This window comes from Drosophila grimshawi, unplaced genomic scaffold (genome assembly GCF_018153295.1).
Source record: "Drosophila grimshawi isolate 15287-2541.00 unplaced genomic scaffold, ASM1815329v1 contig_311, whole genome shotgun sequence".
In the NCBI taxonomy this organism is placed as follows: Eukaryota; Metazoa; Arthropoda; class Insecta; order Diptera; family Drosophilidae; genus Drosophila; species Drosophila grimshawi.
This window is the reverse complement of record NW_025063098.1, coordinates 15,614,196-15,632,698: the sequence shown is the minus strand read 5'-3', so window position 1 is coordinate 15,632,698 and position 18,503 is coordinate 15,614,196. Positions and strand designations below refer to the sequence as shown.

General features: G+C 37.4%; 2 protein-coding genes, 1 long non-coding RNA gene and 1 pseudogene across 4 annotated transcripts; 1 reads left to right on the top strand and 3 right to left on the bottom strand.

The window, feature by feature from the left end:
- The first annotated feature begins 5,662 nt into the window (after positions 1–5,662).
- LOC6567567 lies at positions 5,663–15,982 on the top strand. The gene is made up of 2 exons (XM_001994101.3): positions 5,663–5,864; positions 15,811–15,982. Exons 1-2 carry the CDS (start codon positions 5,804–5,806, stop codon positions 15,954–15,956), a joined length of 207 nt encoding a protein of 68 aa, XP_001994137.1. The 5' UTR covers positions 5,663–5,803; the 3' UTR covers positions 15,957–15,982.
- Positions 7,211–7,709, bottom strand: LOC122322500. The gene is made up of 3 exons (XR_006246654.1): positions 7,680–7,709; positions 7,403–7,622; positions 7,211–7,238 (listed from the first exon to the last, which is right to left on the bottom strand). It is a non-coding gene; the product is annotated as an uncharacterized LOC122322500 (long non-coding RNA).
- Positions 7,801–10,043, bottom strand: LOC6567355 (annotated as a pseudogene).
- Positions 10,609–13,207, bottom strand: LOC6567356 (protein I'm not dead yet 2). 2 transcript variants are annotated; one of them, XM_001994103.2, is made up of 13 exons: positions 13,129–13,206; positions 12,935–13,064; positions 12,757–12,873; positions 12,531–12,679; positions 12,350–12,464; positions 12,236–12,291; positions 12,057–12,182; positions 11,656–11,991; positions 11,502–11,596; positions 11,356–11,442; positions 11,109–11,302; positions 10,906–11,043; positions 10,609–10,844 (listed from the first exon to the last, which is right to left on the bottom strand). In XM_001994103.2, exons 1-13 carry the CDS (start codon positions 13,134–13,136, stop codon positions 10,725–10,727), a joined length of 1,671 nt encoding a protein of 556 aa, XP_001994139.1. In that variant the 5' UTR covers positions 13,137–13,206; the 3' UTR covers positions 10,609–10,724. The 2 variants fall into 2 exon arrangements, with proteins under 2 accessions (XP_001994139.1, XP_032595948.1); XM_032740057.2 differs by lacking the exons at positions 10,609–10,844; positions 11,109–11,302 and having other exon boundaries at positions 10,956–11,043; positions 13,129–13,207.
- Positions 15,983–18,503: the final 2,521 nt, after the last annotated feature.

The following is an 18,503-nucleotide window of genomic DNA, read 5'->3' as shown; positions in this document are numbered from 1 at the left end:
TAACTGCAAATAAAAGCAATCAAAAACTTTGTTTTTTTTTTTTCTTGCAGCTATTAAGCTAATTGCTTTCAGATATTAATACTTTAATACTTCATTAATATTATAATTATAGTATATATATATTTCAGATTCATATATAGATTTTAAAACGAATACCAACTGCCACAGCACTTGGACTTTTAGCACACCACTAAGCGCAAAGCTTTTGCGGATGGGGGTTGTCAGAAGAACACCCCAAAAGCTCGGAGTATAGTAAAAGCTTCAAGCGTTGTGCGTTCATGTTGTTTTCTGTATATGGTCCACGGGGGGAGCGCGCAAAAACTTTTCACATCTTTCACCGACAATGCGAAGTTGTTTGGCAATTTTTTGGTTCATTCATCTGGCAGCCAGCACTGGGCAATCAGTACAACAAATAGCGTTAGATGGCACAGACGAAGCTGCGACGGTCGCGCATCGAACAGATCCTGACAACAAGCCAGACGACGACAACGACGTGGACGCGGCATCATTTGGCGCCACATTAAAGTGCTTCGACCGGGTTCAATTCGTGGTCCTATCCCTGTGTGTGTGTGTGTGTGTGTGCGTGTGCGTGTGTGTGTATTACTGTATTAGTGAGCGTGTGTATGCGTGAATTGGCTGTGTGATTTCGCGCGCTTTTGTGTCGCCTGATTTTTGTGTTTATCTTGGCCACTGCCTTAGCCCTGGCCCAACGCTAGAGGCGAACAAAGGCAGCCACACAAAGGAAGCCCACCACCATCATCCTGATAAGACTGCGTGCAGATTTGTGGCCATATTGATCAACTGTTGGCAGTTTATTTCAATTGTAGCATTAATTAAGCATTTAATGCCGACCAGACGACAAAAGCTCATCAAGATTTAAACCCACAACGGAACGGGGTAAGTGTTGGCCTTAGGCCGACATCGGTTATCAGGTCCATATGCACAAATGGCGTATAAATCAATTATGTCGCTGCTCTAAGCCTGCCAGCTGCCAGCACATAAATAAATGCGCCTATGCTAAAACGACCTACAACCTGTCCTTTACAGATATCAAAGTGCCATTTTTTCATTATATTATTTTCATTCTCTTTTTTTTCCTCATTAACGTTGTTTTTATTGTATGATGTTGTCACGCCGTAGGCTGAAAAGGATTGTAAAAAGCTGTTTACAAATAACAAAGGGTGGCACTTTCCACATCATGCTTATCGTTCCATAGTATGCACACATTTACCATAAATCAGTCATTCAGTCCAACATTATATGATTTTTATTTGAAATCAGTATTAATAAACAGCCAAAGCCAATTCGGTTTGTTCTTATGAAGGTCTCGCGAGCTTCGGGCGAAAAAGATCCCAAATTAAGGCAGGCTCATCAAATAATTCTGAAGAGTTGCTATGATTTCTTTTCAAAGAAATGGCAAATACTTATTGCATTATGTAAATATTTGGTTTTGTATATGTAAATAAATAGGATACACATATAAAGTAATGAGATATCAACCCTTTTAGCTGCCCTCGGGCTTAAAACATATGTACATGTTCGGTGTGGATTGCAGCCTTATTTTTAAGTCAATCAGTCACCCTAACGCATTTGTTGAGTTTTCATTACGGCCACATCAATCTCCCTCTCCAAATATACTTTTTGCTTTTCGATGCACGTTTAGGTTCAGGTTGAGGACTTTAAATAACGTTTTGTATTCTTATTTTCACATTTTGGTGAGGTCGCGGACTCCCCTTAAAAAATTTTACATAATACCATCAACGCCAGACTTGAGGAATATTTTAAAACATTTAGCGTTATTTTATGACGTCGCATTTGCATAATATGCGATGAAATGTTTCTGTTTTTTATGATTCACCTTAAAAATGGGGGAAATCCCACCCCAACATAAAAGATTGACACTCTTGAGATCAGTTGATCTATAGTAATAAATCAGATATATTATCCAAATATTACTTTGATATGACTGCGGAATTGAATGTTTCCTATGTGGACAAAATTCAATACTTCCTATTTTATAAATGGTACTTTATATTTTGTCAGCTTTTGCAAGCTTTATTCCTTAAATGCGGTACAAAATTATACTCTGCGTATACTCCACGCTTTTATGAGCAGTGTGGACTGCACTTAATGCATTAAGTTTCCGACATTACTTTCATCTTTATACGATAGTAAAAAGCTAGTCCACCTAGAGTTTATAGTTGATTTAGTGCTTTTCACAAGCACAAACAACAAAATGCCACTTTGCCTCACAGCGATTTCACACATGAGCAATTAATAAGTTCCCGTACTCTTAAGTCGGACATTAATCCAAACTGACAGCTGGAAAAGCTTAAAATCCCCTGTGTATATAAAGGATTATTTTTAATGGGATGAGCTACAAATATGTCAAGCAAATAGATGTATGAAAGTATTAAAACTGGCGTTTATCATTGCTACTTATAACCAACTCAACTGGGCTCAGTCTGAGCACCAAGTTGATGGTGAACTCTTTGAGCATTTTGGCCAGCTCAGAGAGTAATTATGCTTAAATATGTAACTAGAGTGCGGAAACTGTTTAATAGACATCCGGCCACACAATTTTCAACAGATAAACAAAAAATTATTTAAAAAAATTAGTTTTAACTGGTTCTTTAAGTAAAAAAAAGATTTCATTAAGATCAAATAATCGTGCAAATGAAAAGGACATGATTAATATGCCTACCAATATATTTTGATTAATTGCTTATAGCCAATAAAATCAATTTATAGCTTCAGAAACCATTAGCACATCGACTAACATCCTTCTATATTTTAAGTGTATATTTGTAGGTCTAAATGTGTATCTAGTGTGTGTGTGTATCTAGTGTGTGTGTGTGTGTGTGTGTGTGTGTGGACCATTTTTTGTAGCGTTTGCGCGACTGACTTGACTAACAATTAGGGCAATCACAGGGAATCGCTGCAGATGACAAACTTGAGTGGAAACGTGAGACTTTAAATTGATGCATTGTTTTTGCATGTTTTTGCGCTGATGGCAGGTTGAGCTTCTGTGGAAATGCTGTCACCGTAACCGGGTACCGAGTTGCGGGCCAAGCACGCAAATTTAAAGTCAAATGGAAAATTTATGCCATTGAAATAATTTCGGCAATGGGCCACTCGTGCGCAAATGCCAGGCCCAAGGAAATAAATGTGAATCGAAATGAGGATGAGGATGTTGTCGCCATGCAGATACACACACACACGCAGACACTCACACACTTCATAGCCAATCCGAGCTGAAATAGACAAAACATAGTGGCGACAAGTTTAGTGTTATTTTCTCTTTTTGTTTTTATCATACACCACTTGGGCGTTATATGGGAATGTAAGTGGTAGACCAGCCATTCGACAATAAAATCATCTCTGTAACTCTCGACCCACACTGCCAAGCACACCGAGCACTTGTGTGTCTGTTGAGTATATAATGCTGTGCTGTGTTCAACACATGTCGACACTTTGCATCGATCACACACACCTCAACCGCATTCAGGTTGAGCACATCTGACATGTGCCCAGAACAAAAAGAGAAAAAACACACACACAAAAATATGTTATGGCCAAAAGGCCGAAAACAGCAGAGAGCTCGAGAAAACTTGAAGTGTGGGCAGTCGGGCGTGTGTGCGCTGTTCTGCGTTGCTTTAACTGGCCTCAAGGACCCGTCAGCGTTGACAACTAAGTGGAGCAGATTGAACCCACTGGTAGGCATCATACGAGCACAGCCCCCGAGCATGGGACCTGCCCACGAGTCCAACCACAGTACAGCTGCCTGCATTCCCAGTTTGACATTGGCATGCGAGGCGCGTGGCAAAAAGTTCTCATAATGTTTTTAAGAAGTTTTGGGCAGCGATTTTTACTTGTGCCTTAATCAAACAATTCCACTTTGTCACTTACATTCTTTTTTTTTTCTTATTTTTGGAAAATATGCAAGGTAATGATTGGATAAATAGCACAGATTAATTTTACTTACTGATGTTCCCAAATGACAGCCGACAAAAAAAATAAATAAAATTGTTGTTCAATATATGAAAGCAAAAATATTTTCACGTTATTACAACATTATTTTATCTCTCAAGTTTCGATAGGTAGTTGAAGATTTATTAAACATTTTCTATACTTTCCAATTCGCAAGGAATTTCTTATTGCTTTCTTATCCTTTTTTTTTGCCAAGAGTCAAGCTGTCAAGTGTGTGAAAATCCCCACACATATGGAAGGATAAACTTTTATTAGAATTTGCTGGTATGCCGGCAAATATATGTATATACATTATATATGTATGTATAAATTTCAAGGTGCAAGAAGTATTTACGTCTTGTGCGTGTAATTGAGTTTCTTCGAATACGTGCAAAATTTACAAATTACCAATATTTATATACTGTGAGCTGCAATCAAATTGGTTACTTTGATAAGTATGCTCAATCAGCTAGCTGGTTTATAATACTATTTTAAATTAAAGTTTTGAACAACTTTTGTTGGTATACCCAAACGGTAATAAATCTGTTTAATATGAGCAATTAATGTTCATAGCAAAACTTTCCAAGTGATTTATGCAAGAACTTGGAAACTTTGTCACTGTCACCTCCCAACATTGAAGAGGAAAATATTTAAATACTTGGCAGTTATAAATAATCTGTTGATACAGATTTTGGCCGCATAGTTAATTTTTGGTAAAACTTGGGAAACGCTTTTAATTAATTAGTTAATAGTTAATTGAGCATAGAAAACTAGGCAATATGATTTGAATTGTAGCTCAATTTAAATGTCAAAGAGCAATAAAATACATTCACATAATAATAAATTGTGATAATATGCAAAATGTGTAGCTAGTCTAAAGTGAGATATTATTTTATATTTAATTCCGTGATAATATATTCGATTTGAATTGTGAATTGATTTCTCAAAATATTAAGCTAAATAGTTTCTTCCACACAATGATTGCGCTGAAAAAACTTGTTGAGTAATTTGCTAGACAATTCGAAAAAGTGCAGGTAAACATATTTAAGCCTACACTTTAGTTGAAAAAACACGTGTGACAGAATGCAATTTGAATGTGGTTCTATTGCACATGCAAAGCTGTCACTCATTAAAATTGCAACGCCTGAAGGCACTGGCAATGCTGTTGTGTACAAATGCAGTACTCAAAACTTGTATAAGCCACAAAGACTTTGGGTATGAGGTTGGAGGTTTGTCAAGCACGCTCAGGCACTAAACAGCCAAAGCTACTTACCCTAATTACGCAAATTGAACGAAATTTATTGTTGCTCTCTCCTGCACCATTTGCGTGAAGCTTGCTGCTCCTGCAACGCTCTGTGTGTGGTAGCAATTTTGTTAATATTATATAGGTACATGCATATTAATTACATGCATAATTACACAGCAAGGTCGTCAAATATGTGACTGTGTGTGTGTCGATGAGTGGCAATATTAAAACGCGGCTGACGCTGCGTATACGTAACGTGACTTTTGCAATTTCCGCGAGCCCGCCTGCTGGCGTTTCATGCTGTGATTTTATGTGCTGTAATTGAACTCACACAAACATCTACATACATACACAAGCAGACTCGAGTAGCTTATGTATGTGCTTGTAACATTCATTTAATGCTGATATTTGTTGTTTCTTCTTTCTATTCCACAGCGCATAACATAAACGTAAACATAAACATAAATATAAACATAAGCAGATTTGAGTTGCGTTCCTTTGAATACTTGATCCTTTTGTGGGCCACAGTTTGATTGACCGGAAGTTGCATTAACAACACGCGCCAACGGAACAAAGCAATACAATAAGATGGCTGGCGGCGGCAGGACAGCCGGCAAATACGGTTATTCCGACAACAATTATTACAGCAGTAAGTAGCTTCACGCACACTTACACAACCATTAACAGTTTCAGGCGAGTGCACAAATACGTTGGCAACATCATTAGTTGCGCCAAGGCCTACGGCCTACAGTGATACAAAATGAGTTAAGAAAACATTTCAAATTTCTCAAGGCGACCGAAATCTTTTGCGCTACTTCGTTTAATTACATTTCATATGTTTATCCCCTTTCAGTTCAATATTAATCTTCGTATCAAGGCTTTCATGTTGTTCGCTTGTTGCTCGAGTGTTTCATGCTCACTTTTCTTTTCATTTATTTTTAAATTAAATTACTTTCCCCCATATACGAAATGCGTGTATCAACTATTCCTATTAACAACGCTGTCCCTTTTCATTTTTTTTTATTTATCTGTACTTTATTCCCATCTTATCTCTCTAAAGTCCTTAAGGTTAAGGTTAAGATTATACATTATATATTATTTGTATTATATTGTTATTATAATTATATCTATTCTTTTCTTATTTCTCACTCAAACAACTTTTTAAAACCTTTCTTTGGCTTTATGCCCTTTTTTATTTTCATTTTATTTTTTATTATTTTGATGTTGCTTGCCGTCACTTGTCTGTCATGCGTTCCATGCTCAGATCATTCTAGACAAACTGGCTCACAAGTATTGAGACTTGCGACTGTGGCCATTGTCCTTATTGAGACCATCAACAACCACATTTGGCGGCTTTGGGAGAACTGCCACCGACGGCGGCGGCGGCGTCGTCCTGTCGTCTTCGTCCTTGCTGTTGTTGATGAACTACTGTCGCGTCGCATCCTTCACGGTAATCAGTGTAGGAAGCGTGTTTTTTTCTACGTATGCCTTTTGCTCTTATTTTGTTTGGTATTTTCGGCCACTTCCCCAGACGTGTTTTTATCACATTTCTGCTTCGCTGCTTTTCGCATTCATGTAAGCAAACTCGCTTGTATGTGTGCGTTTTGGGATATACATACATGTACATGGGGACATACATTGTATGCATGAATATTACAAGGAGTCTTCACTGTGTCTGTGTTTGTGTTTGTATTTGAGATTTTTGTACGCTTTATGCGCCTTTGTGCACTTGATATCATTCACCATTGGGCCAGAAATGAAATCTCACAATTCAAACTAGGACTTGCGGCCTAGAGCCTTTCATACGCATTGAATGAAACCTCAGAGCAAAATATTACAGAGGCAGTTTCTGTGAATGAGCGCAAGACAAGACGAGAGCTAAACGTCAAGAGGCTTCTAGTATGCGACTTTTTGCTGTGTTTGCATAAAGTTCTGTTTTCCTTCGACCAAAATGCCCTTAAGTGAGTTTATGCCCTTATGAACGCCTCTGGCGTAGCACCCACCGCCCAACACAGCCAATACGCTGACAAAATACGAAAGTTATTCTGAGACACTTTTGTTGGCCGAAGCTTTGTGCTTTTGAATAACTTTAGCATAGTTTTTGATTGCCACAAATTGTGCGTAAATTATGTATTGTGATATATAAGAAAGTATATATAACATTTGCCAAACTGCGACGAAACTCACCCGCAAAGACCACCTGCCAAGCCAAGTAATTGCCAAGTAGATTGTGCGGCGAAATATCCTTGTTAAAGTAAACTCCTGCCTGCCTGCCTTGTCCATTGCTCCTTGCCGAGCAGTGCCAGTATACAGCAGAGAAGTGCCAATAAAACAAGTTTACAGCTTTCTATGGTGTGTGTATCATTGGCTCGTCTTGAATTTGTCCATATTAATTGAAAGTAAATATCTATATTCTTAAGATTCTTGTGCTGAACGTATATTGTTTATATTTATATTTACTCACCCACAAACAAGCTACCAAATTGAATTTGTTTTGATTGGTTACTTTAGAAAGAGTGCTGAGATGATGTTGATTTACTTTGAATTTTATTTGAAAACATTTTAATGGATTGATGCGCATAAGAAATATATTTTGACAAATAGACAACATATGAATTTATGATGCTAAAAATTTGGAATGTTGAGCTCCTTTTGTCGTTGTATTTGTTAGCTGAATGTTAGTGAATTATGCTTGTCAGAGCTTTCGAATCGGAATCCAGAGCCCAGTGAGGAAATTCTCTGCAGCCCGGATACAGCCACAGCAGGATAAAAGCCCAAAATGTTGGCAATATACCAGCAAAGGCCTAAAATTATGGTGAATATAAAAGCAATACGCATCTGGTAAAAAACACCATACCAGGTACTTTGTCTTGATGCCCGCATACAATAGCTGCTCATCGCCAGAGCTGAGGGCAGCGTTAGCAGGAGTGGATGAAATTTAACAGCGATTGCCTGTGGAAAAAGAACGGCTTAGATATTGCGAGGTATATTATTAATCATAATAGAAATATTAAGACATTTTATTACCATCTCACAGATGGCGCGATGTTGCTTGTGGCCACATTGGAGCTGGCACATATACTGATGGCGCTAAATATGCCCACAACTAGAAATTGTGGACACGATGCAATAAAACCCATTGATTGGCCAATCATTTTGGCCATGGCGCTGACAATGCTGCCTTCTGCTAGTGTAAAGCCACCACCTTAGCAGCAAGTACATTATTCATTCAATATAAAAGTAAATGGAAACTTAATGGAAACTTACCAATTAGAAACAAGAGACCCCAAGGAATATTATTGTGTATATACACCCGGATAGGCAAGCGTCTAAGGTTCTGCCATTAAATGGCGCTGAAAGCAATTAACACTATTGCAGCTCGTTAGTAACAAGATATTGGCAAAAATACGTTAACTTACGACCACCACAGCAATACTTAAAACACGTGTACTGTGTGGGCAGGGAAAACAAAACGAAGCATGACAAAATTACAGGCACTGAAGAGCTTATTTTTCAAAGAATATAATATTTAATAATTATATGCAAAGAATCTTAAATGCAGATGCAATCAAAAGAAAAAACAAAAAGTGCGCTTGCTTGGCACTGATGATATCTGCCCAGCCCTTTATGACGACTAACAAGTCCGACAATCATAAATGAGAATACTATTAAAACCTGAATTTCATGGCATGTTATGCGACCCAATTGTCTGTAACGTTCCGAGATTATGTTCTTCGCCACCACCTTATTTTCGTTGCCCCGTCTTACCTCAAAGCCGGTCTTACTTTTATCTCGCAATAGCCCCATGTGTGTAATCTGTAAACTTAGGAACAGCAACGCCAAGTTACTATTGGAAGCGTATATGCCATAAAAATTGGAAAGTCCCCACTTTCCTTGGCATTTGGAAAGCGACTGTCAAAAGGTCAAATAAGAAGATTATTTAAATAGAACCAAATAATTGTTTACGTTTCGTAAATACCCTTAAATACTAGATTCGTGCCAGTGCCAATCAGTGTGGCACAACCACCGATTGTGGCAGCATAAGCAACACCAAAATAGAATACCATAGATATTTTCGATGGATGAGGTGGACTGGTAAATAAAACAGTATTATTTATAAACTCACATTTAGATAGGATACGAATGGTACTCACTTGCCCCCCTCAAATGGTTCCTCCCCTTGTGTCATATATGTGTGTAAAATGTTTTCCTGTAACTCAGCTTAAGTAGGACAATAGTTGAAATTGTGTGCAGTTGACTTACAGGAGCACAGCCTTAACAATGGGGCACATCATGGCTGCAGCACCTGTATTTGACATACACATCAATAAGAAGCTGGTTAACAATATTAGTCCAAATTGCAACCTAAAATAATGATGCTAACATACTATTTGTATGGTTTCTTAAACTTCATTCCTACCGTCGCGGGCTGCAGCCAATCAACAGAATTGTGCCCAGGGCAATACGCTTGTGCAGACTGCTGAATTCAATAGCCATCGCCATTATGAGACCCCCCACAAACAAGACCAGAGTATCTGTGAAAAATAATTGGGTAGCCCTTGCCGAACTCTGGCGAAAGGAATCCCAGAATAAAGCCAAACATCATAAATTACGGTTACTCACAATAATGCAGAAATACAACCGGAAGCATCGATGTCACATAAAGTGATATACATTCAGCTATCCAGAAGAAGGCCATGACCACAACCAGATACATGTATATTATAAACCAGTCCAATTAACTGACTTAGTTGCTTTACTCGCTGGTGCATTATTCCTAATGCCATGAATTAATATCGGCGACGCTAACAGGGACGAGAATGGACACCTTTCCCTTCCAATGAAACTTGCAGCATGACTGAAGACTTTCGATAACTGGTTTTTTAGCTTTGCTAAGAAAACGAACAGAAGCAAAACTTTTGATTCTAAATTATTTTTTTAATTTTACTTTTTACTTACTCTTCTATTTTAAAATTCACAAAAAAGAAAAGGCCCGCAATAAATAAATATAAATATGTTTGATAATTATAAATTTGTATTTTGTAACAGGGACAAAGCAAACTTTTTTGTCTTATTTTCAAGCTGTATAAATAAATATAAGATGCAGACTTATTCCTTACAAAAATTCACGCAAGAGTTTGTTCATTAGGATAATTGTTGTATTTTGTTTATTTAGGCAGCTCGTTGACAATTTGACTATTTTTATCCAATGACAAGCTGTGGAAGAATACAAGTACGAATGCTATTGTCTGGTGGGCTCTTATGTTTTAACTCGTTAAATGGTTACCACCATAAAATATAACATGAATGTTCTACGCGTTTTATATAGCTTAAGTATCATGTGATTTTTTGTATAAAGCTATAAGCTGCTTGAGAAAAGTGACAAAACTTAGTTTCAGTTTTGATTCCCAATTAAGAAATAACTATTTTATGTTAAGCAGCGTACATTTATAAGTTGATATACATCATATAATTTAAGTAGTATTTTCGGAGTCAGAAGAAAAAAACTTTACTCCTCAGCCCAGTCTGGAAATGATTTGCAGTCCGGATACACAACCAGGCCCCAAGTCATTGCGTTGAGCCAGAGCAACAGAAAAGACCAAATTGTTGGCACTATCCCAGCAACGGCCTACAAATATGGTCAAGTTAAAAGTAGTACTCATCTGGTAAGAAACACCTCGCAGACTTACGAGGTACTTTGTCTTGATGCCAGCATAGCCGCAAATAATAGCATTTGGGGGTGTGCTGACCGGCAAATGATAGGCGGTGCTAATCGCCAGCGCTGAGGGCAATGTCAACAGCAATGGATGTATTTTAACGGCGAGAGCCTGCGTAGAGATTTGGAAAAAAAACATCAGAATTGGGCTTATTGTTTGGAACTAGCTGTAGCTACCATCTCACAGAAGATGGGAGTAAGTATGTTGCAAATTGCCACATTCGAGCTGAAAGCCGTGCAGAATAGACTAATTAAAATGGTAATAGCGATAGTAGCAAATGTTGGCAGCGATGAAACAAAAGCCATTGCCTTGCCCAGCATTCCGGCCATGCCGCTGACCTTGCTGCCCTCCGCCAGTGCAAAGCCGCCACCTAAACAGGGACAACGGTAGTGATTATAAACTTCAACTTTAATTAATACTTACCCAGCAGAAAGCACAGGCCCCATGGTGTGTTCCTATGTACATACACCCAGGAGAGGCAAGCGTCCATGCTGCGTCCAGTAAAGGGCGCTACAGTGTAGATTGGAGTATCAGGTAAAATCCTTTGGGGTTGTGATTCATTAACTTACGTCCACCACAACAGTACTTACAAAATGAGTACTGTGTGGGTAGGGCAAACAATAGGGCCACTGGCAGCATGACAGCCGCCGAGCAACCTATATGTCTGGAAATGGAAAATGATTCAAAAATATTGAAATACACTGAATCAAATGTAGCGCTCACTTGGCATTCAAGAAATTACCCCATCCTGTAAAGAAGCCTGGCTCACGGGTGAAGAGTAAGACAATCATGAATACAAAGACCACGATCACCTGAATCTCGTGGCAGGTCCAGGGGCCCAGATCCTGATAGCGTTCCTTGACCACCTTCTTGACCAGATCGCTATTGTCGGCGCCACGCTTAACTTGTCGGGCGATCTCGCTATTGGCACGAAACATGCCCATGTGGGTGACTAGCAACGATAAGTACAACAGTACAATATTAACGATCACAACCAGGGGCATCGAATACAACATAAATATGGGAAAGTCCAACGTCTCCTTGGAGTTGGGAAAGCGGCTGCATGACAATATCAGGTGCTATATAAAAACGTGTAGTTTTATAGACTAATAGAAATTGGTTACGTTTCGTAAAGCCCTTTAAATGTTAGATTTGTGCCGGTGCCGATGAGTGTGCCGCAACCACCGATTGTGGCAGCATAAGCAATACCAAAATAAAATGACAGCGATATCATCGACAGATGCGGTGAACTGAAAAAGAGATAGCTTTATATATACTTTTACATATATATATATATACTTACTCGCCCTCCTCAACTGGTTCCTGCTCTTGCGTCATATATACATCAAATATATTTTGCTGCGTGGGACTTACAACTGATTGGAAGGATAACTGAAATTAAAAGTATTTGGCTTACAGAACTCATTTCAAGCAGAACGGCCTTAACAATGGGACACATCATAGCCGTAGCAGCCGAATTGGATATCCACAGTGATATAAAGCAGGTGACGAAAACCATACCCAAAAGCAAGCTATAAAATAAATATGTGAATTAAGTACTCAGAGCATCAAGATAGTATTGTCGGAACAGTTCACACCGTCGTGGACTGCATCCAACTATTAGAATTGTGCCCAGGGCGATGCGCAGATGCAAATTGCTGTATTCGACGGCCAGTGCAATAAAAAGACCACCCAGAAACATAACCAAAGTGTCTGCGAAATACAGATGGCAAACGGCTTCGGAGCTCTTGATTATATATATGTGGCATCATTAGTTAATAGATTCATTATATATATATACACTTTTATATCTGTTCCGCTCACCATAATGCCAAAAAGTGGTAAGAATACAATTGGAAATATTGATGTCAGATAAAGTGGAATGCATTCTGTTATCCAAAACAAAGCCATATTCACAACCAGATACATGCACTTGTACTCCTATATATTGTGTATTTTATTCTTGTATCTGTATCTGAACATAATTTATTCGTATACTCACTGGTAAGTTCTTGCTTAGGCCATATATTAAAATCGGCAACGTGATTAACGGTATGAGGCAGCTTGCCTTTCCCCTCCAATGAAAGCCACAACATGTTTTAAGGCTTTTGCCCGTTGACAATTTCTCTTTGCTGATTAGAAATTAGATACATTTTAGCGATATAATTTGCATATTTAATTGTACTCTTTACATACTCGTCCATTTCTAACTCTGCTCAATTTAGTACTTAAAGTGTGAAGTTTCTATAAGTTGTTTGATAATATTTGTTAATGTAATGTAATTGTGCAAATAAGCCAACGCACACTTTACTATCAGTTTTATAAGCAATTTCAATTGTGTTTGATCTTCTACTGCTCAATGCCCTCGGTCCTTCTGTTTGGTCACTATTAATTTAGTTCTCGTTTCTATTGTTATGTGTATATACAAATTTACAATAGTGCCCGACATTGTCCTCGGGCAGATGCATGTCAAATGCTAAGCCCGGACACGCTTTGAAGTTACATAATTGACAATTTCCTTTCACACTTCCACTTCATGACAAAGTCAAGGAAAGCAAACACTCAATGTGTATTCCAGAGGTATGGAAATTAAAGCATTGCCTTGGCTCACTGACATTAAAGCAAAATGAAGCTGGTGGCTGTCTGGCTGATGATGGGGAGCAGCAGCCAAGCAACTCACTTGCTCGCAATCCAAATTGACTTTTCTTATATATATATATATATATATATAAATATATATATACGATACATATATGAAATGGTTTGCTTGTTTGTATTTAACTTCAATCGCAGAAAATCACAGAAGCGAATCTCACGAAATTCTTTATTGCTGCTCGCAAAGCACTCAAGATGTTCTCCAAAGTAAAATACACACACCCACACATACGCGGTCCGAAATAAAGTTATTATATTACGTTAGATACTCCTCATCCATAATAATAATAATAATAATAATAATAATACAAATAGCTTTATTGGCCTTATCTAAAAAACAATAAACGAAATTTAATACACAAATCGCTGCCACGTGCCCCGAGGCATACATGTATATAAAATGTCGATGCAGCACGTTGCCCCCATTCTTGTACTCTCATAAATCTCAATAATTTACGCTTCGGGTTTTCGGGTATTCGAATGCCAATTCTCATTTAGACTTAAATTTAGAGTTCTTTTTTGCATATAGCTGCCTTGCATTTGATATTTTTTGTGTAGCACTTTGCGTTTTGACAGCTGAACTTTTTCTTGACAATCACATAAATTATATCACTTTGTATGCAGAGCAGCAAGTCATTTTAGTTACCATAGTTTACCATTTTCTAAAATGCTTTTGGGTGATTTCGCTTGGCTTGCAAAAATAAAACTAAGACAAGAAAATGCTTTAAAATTTCTATTCGCTTTAATAAGCTCATGCAATTCTGAGCAGCGCATTAAATTCAAGAAACCACAGGTATTCTGATTAGCATATTTCTGTTTTGTTCGGAAACCGACGCCAACATTGTCCAATTTAACTTCCTTAAGACCGCAGACTTCAAAAGCGTACATTTAAATTTTAATTAATAATTGTTCTCCTGACTTTGTTTCCATTTAGACTTTGTTTAATTTTATCATTTTTATCTGTGGCTTATAAATAAAGATAAGCATTAACTTAAATTGGAAATTATTGTATGTTAATTGAGCGGTTTTTATTTACATTTATTTTGTTTTTAATCTCTAATGCACCATCTCTCTTGGGCCAAAAGTGTAGCCTACATTTCGGGGCCGCAATATTTGTACAAGACATTAATCGCACACATTTGATTCAATTTATATGGTCTTATAGTCAAGAGACCTTTAAAAGCTGAATCGGGTTCAACTTAGCGACGTTATTAAAACCATCTAATTAACAAATCCCTTGGCGTCTCCTGCCCAATAATAATGTGGCGACGAGTTGGCTGCTGTAAACACGCTTTTAATTTGTCGGAGTTTTTGTTCAAAGACTAAGTCTTCATCGATTATGTGTTAAATTACGCAGAGAGCAAACATCTGGCCAAATGGCACGCATAAAAGGGCCCTCCATTATCCAAAGGCAACGGCAAAGATACGGGCAAGAATTATGTACATACGAATATATGTATATGTATATCTATATATATATATATTTATATACACATTACATATATGTGTATTGTATTATGTTTATTAAGCTAATAACGCTGCGGAACATTGGATGAAGCATCACATATGGAAAATCTTTTGACATGCTAAATTAAAACCAACTTTATTCAATGAAATTTTCGTGCAAAATTGTTATTTAGTCAAAACTAAAACAAAATTATTAATCTACATGGAAATGGGTTCAATTTTGGATTCAATTTTGCGTTCAATTTGTTTGGGAGAACAATTTTAACCGTATGTGCACACGCACAACATATACTGGTTTCATCTGTTACAATAAAAGCGAATTGTGAATCCAAATTTAATTTAATTTTTTATGTTCTTTTTTATGTTTGTGTCGTGTGTTATTTATCTTGGATTGTTATGCCAAACATATGTATATATGTTATGTAATGTCATGTATTTCTGTGTGGGTGAGGGAGTAAATATTAAAGAGCTCTCAGCTCTTATTTTTATTTATAACAATGCATTTGTTCAGATATGTACGGACATAATTTGATGTCGCCGCTACAAGCGAATCGTTTGAATATGCATGAGTCGCTAACAATCTGAAATGTTTGATAGACAACAGAGCAACCGTAACAGAAATGCCTCCAACTGTTTTTACTCCCCCAAAAAAAGGAAAAAACACCAAACCCTTAAAAAATATAAAATAATGGTTTGTTATTTGTCAGAGGCTTTTCGAAATCTTAATGTGTTTATTTTCTCTATCTTGTCTTGCAGGTCACTCCTACAAAAGCATCAACGATGAAATTATACTGGTCAGCATTATAATGGGCATAACGATCCTGGTACTCATTACAATCGCCCTGTGCTACATTGCGTATGAGAAATGTCACAAGAAGCGTGAATATTTTATCAACGCCTAATAGCTGCTGTCTACATAAAAAATAACACAACCAAAAAAAACAACTAAAAAAAACAAAAAGAAAAAATCCGTTGCGTGGCAAGGTCGAATGTCAACCGAGCAGCAACTGCAACAATGTTGACGCTTACGATTTAGTTGGGTAGCAGAGTGGGCGTTGGGGGGAGGGCTTGGCGGTTTGTTTTCAAGCCGCTTTGCCAGACCAACACCACAGACCAACATACCACACACACAGTTTCACCTACATATAAGTAACTGCACTGAAAAATACTGAAACTGTGCGCTTTTAAAACGATTTCCATTCTTATCCCTTGTGCATTGTGACCAGCTTTTTCGGTTTTCATTTGATTTCTTTCAATTTCAAGTGAATAACAAAAAACTGGAGCGCTTTGCCCAATTCGAAATAACTGTATAACTTATTTAGTGTGCACAGTGCCACACAATTACTTACAATTTGTGCAAAATCAAGAAACGAAGTTTATTAAATATGTAAATTAATTGTAATGCAATTGAGCTTTATGTCAGATTATGTATTATTGTCTATAGAATGAGAACATATATTTATAGTCCACACAAGACGACAATGTTGATGCAGCTTTTCGGCTTTTAGCCTTAATTAACTGAAATGTAAATGCCAAACCAATCGATTTTATTTTTGTATCCAGCATAGACCTTCAATTCCAAAACTCACAATGCGACCCACTGCTGTCTGCTGTCTGCTGTCGATATTGCTGATGCCGTTGCAGATGCAGTTGCCAATTTCAAGTATTGACAGCGTGGGAGCATTTAACCAACCTAAGGACACGTACACACACACAGAGATATACTCACACACACAAAGAGCAACACAAAAAGCTTAAAATGAACAAACCCAAAGCGTAAGCTTTCTTCTTTTTTCATTCCCTTTCATATTCCGTTTTTCGGAAGCCTGAGGCTAAAATAATAAAAACAGTAGCGTAAACTGAATGCAATGCACACGAACAAAGCGCAAGCAAACAATCAAAAAAGACTCACATAACAATTGTTTGAAAATAGAGCGAGAGGTGTGCGTAGTTAAGGGCATGGTCCAATGGCCAAATCAACTTGACATCAAATTAGTGCGAGAGAAATGGCCCGCATTAAAAGTTGTTTATTCGACAAAAAAAAAAAACACACAAACACTAAGCTTGTGGGCCCAACTTATTGAAAATAAATGTATTCCATACCACAAACAGCTCACATACCAAAGTAGAGTCACACGCACACACGCTGGCAGACGGAACTAAATGTTAATCAGGTTAGGAGCCTAACATGCAACGTGGATATATTTTTAGGTCCGATAAACAGGTTTGTGTATCCAAAAGTAGGCAAAAAGTAGATTGTGAGAATAAAAAAAACATTTCCTCCACACACACACACACACACACATACGTGCTGTAGGCCAGTGGGCGTTATCCTTCGCATGCTTTCTAAAAATTAAACAACTGATTAATGACAAAGTTTGCTCAAGCACAAATTATCGGTATAACAAATTGGTGCACCCAGATGAGAACTCATCAATTTCTCAAGCACGCATCTTCGCTGTCATTGGGATTAGTGTCACATATGTAGAAGAATTTTTACAATTTTTGTCCAAATATCTCTTTATTTGAAAAGCAAAGGTCAAGCGCTCGCATAAGTAGGCAAATTTTTCGATTGTAAATGTTATGTTGAAACCTGAAATTTTCCATCCTAATCATCAATTCATGTCTCAATTTACATATAACAATTTTATTATCAATCTATAACGATGCGACTTGCTCGTTAAAACAATTGGAAAATTACGATGCCAATTTCCATTTCACTCTATTTACTGAAACAAAAGACAAATGAAGACATTAAAATTTCATATAAATTTTATGATTTATGAAAAGTTTATTTATTGTCATTTCTGACTTCACTTTAACAACTTTAAATGCTATGGTCGGTTAACTTTTCCAGTTCAGATCTTTTCATAATCCACTTAAAATACATTTATGCATACTCGATTTGCAACTGCAGCAAGTTTGTGTGCATTAAGAATAGAACTTTGCATTAAGAATACAACTTTTCAATGTGGCTTTTAACTTAAATATCAAAAGCGCAATAAACTTTGCATAGTGCTCACATAATGATTCTGTAGAAAATTTTCTGTAAAAAGTTAACGGCGGAAAACTTCACTAATTACCCGTTAAAGAAGAAAATCTCCCATAAAGCTCGGTGCACAAACCCAAATACACGCACACACACACACACACACAGACACTGACACACACACACACTTACACATACGTAAGATGTAACAATAAATTTAATGTTGGTCATCAAACGCGTATGGCGAACAGCGCAGTGCAGAGTAAAACAGATTGGTGGAACACGCAAGAGTAGAAATTATAGCATACGACGTGTCAGGGGAATGCATCCTTAATACTTTCGCTTGAAGGATATTTTTTATTAAAGCATCCTGCAAAATGAATGACTCGTTGAATTCGAAATGGACACACACACACACACATAGAGACAAGCACAGCAATAAGCACACAGGCACACTCAC

What these genes read in the sequence shown, in the direction of transcription:
- LOC6567356 (XM_001994103.2), bottom strand. An exon ending in GGTAATTTCTTGAATGCCAA is followed by an intron (nt 11,597 to 11,655) that starts GTGAGCGCTACA and finishes TTCCATTTCCAG; the next exon opens with ACATATAGGTTGCTCGGCGG. An exon ending in GGGCCTGTGCTTTCTGCTGG is followed by an intron (nt 11,303 to 11,355) that starts GTAAGTATTAAT and finishes GTCCCTGTTTAG; the next exon opens with GTGGCGGCTTTGCACTGGCG.
- LOC6567567 (XM_001994101.3), top strand. Translation starts at nt 5,804, where the DNA reads ATGGCTGGCGGCGGCAGGACAGCCGGCAAATACGGTTATTCCGACAAC. An exon ending in CGACAACAATTATTACAGCA is followed by an intron (nt 5,865 to 15,810) that starts GTAAGTAGCTTC and finishes CTTGTCTTGCAG; the next exon opens with GTCACTCCTACAAAAGCATC.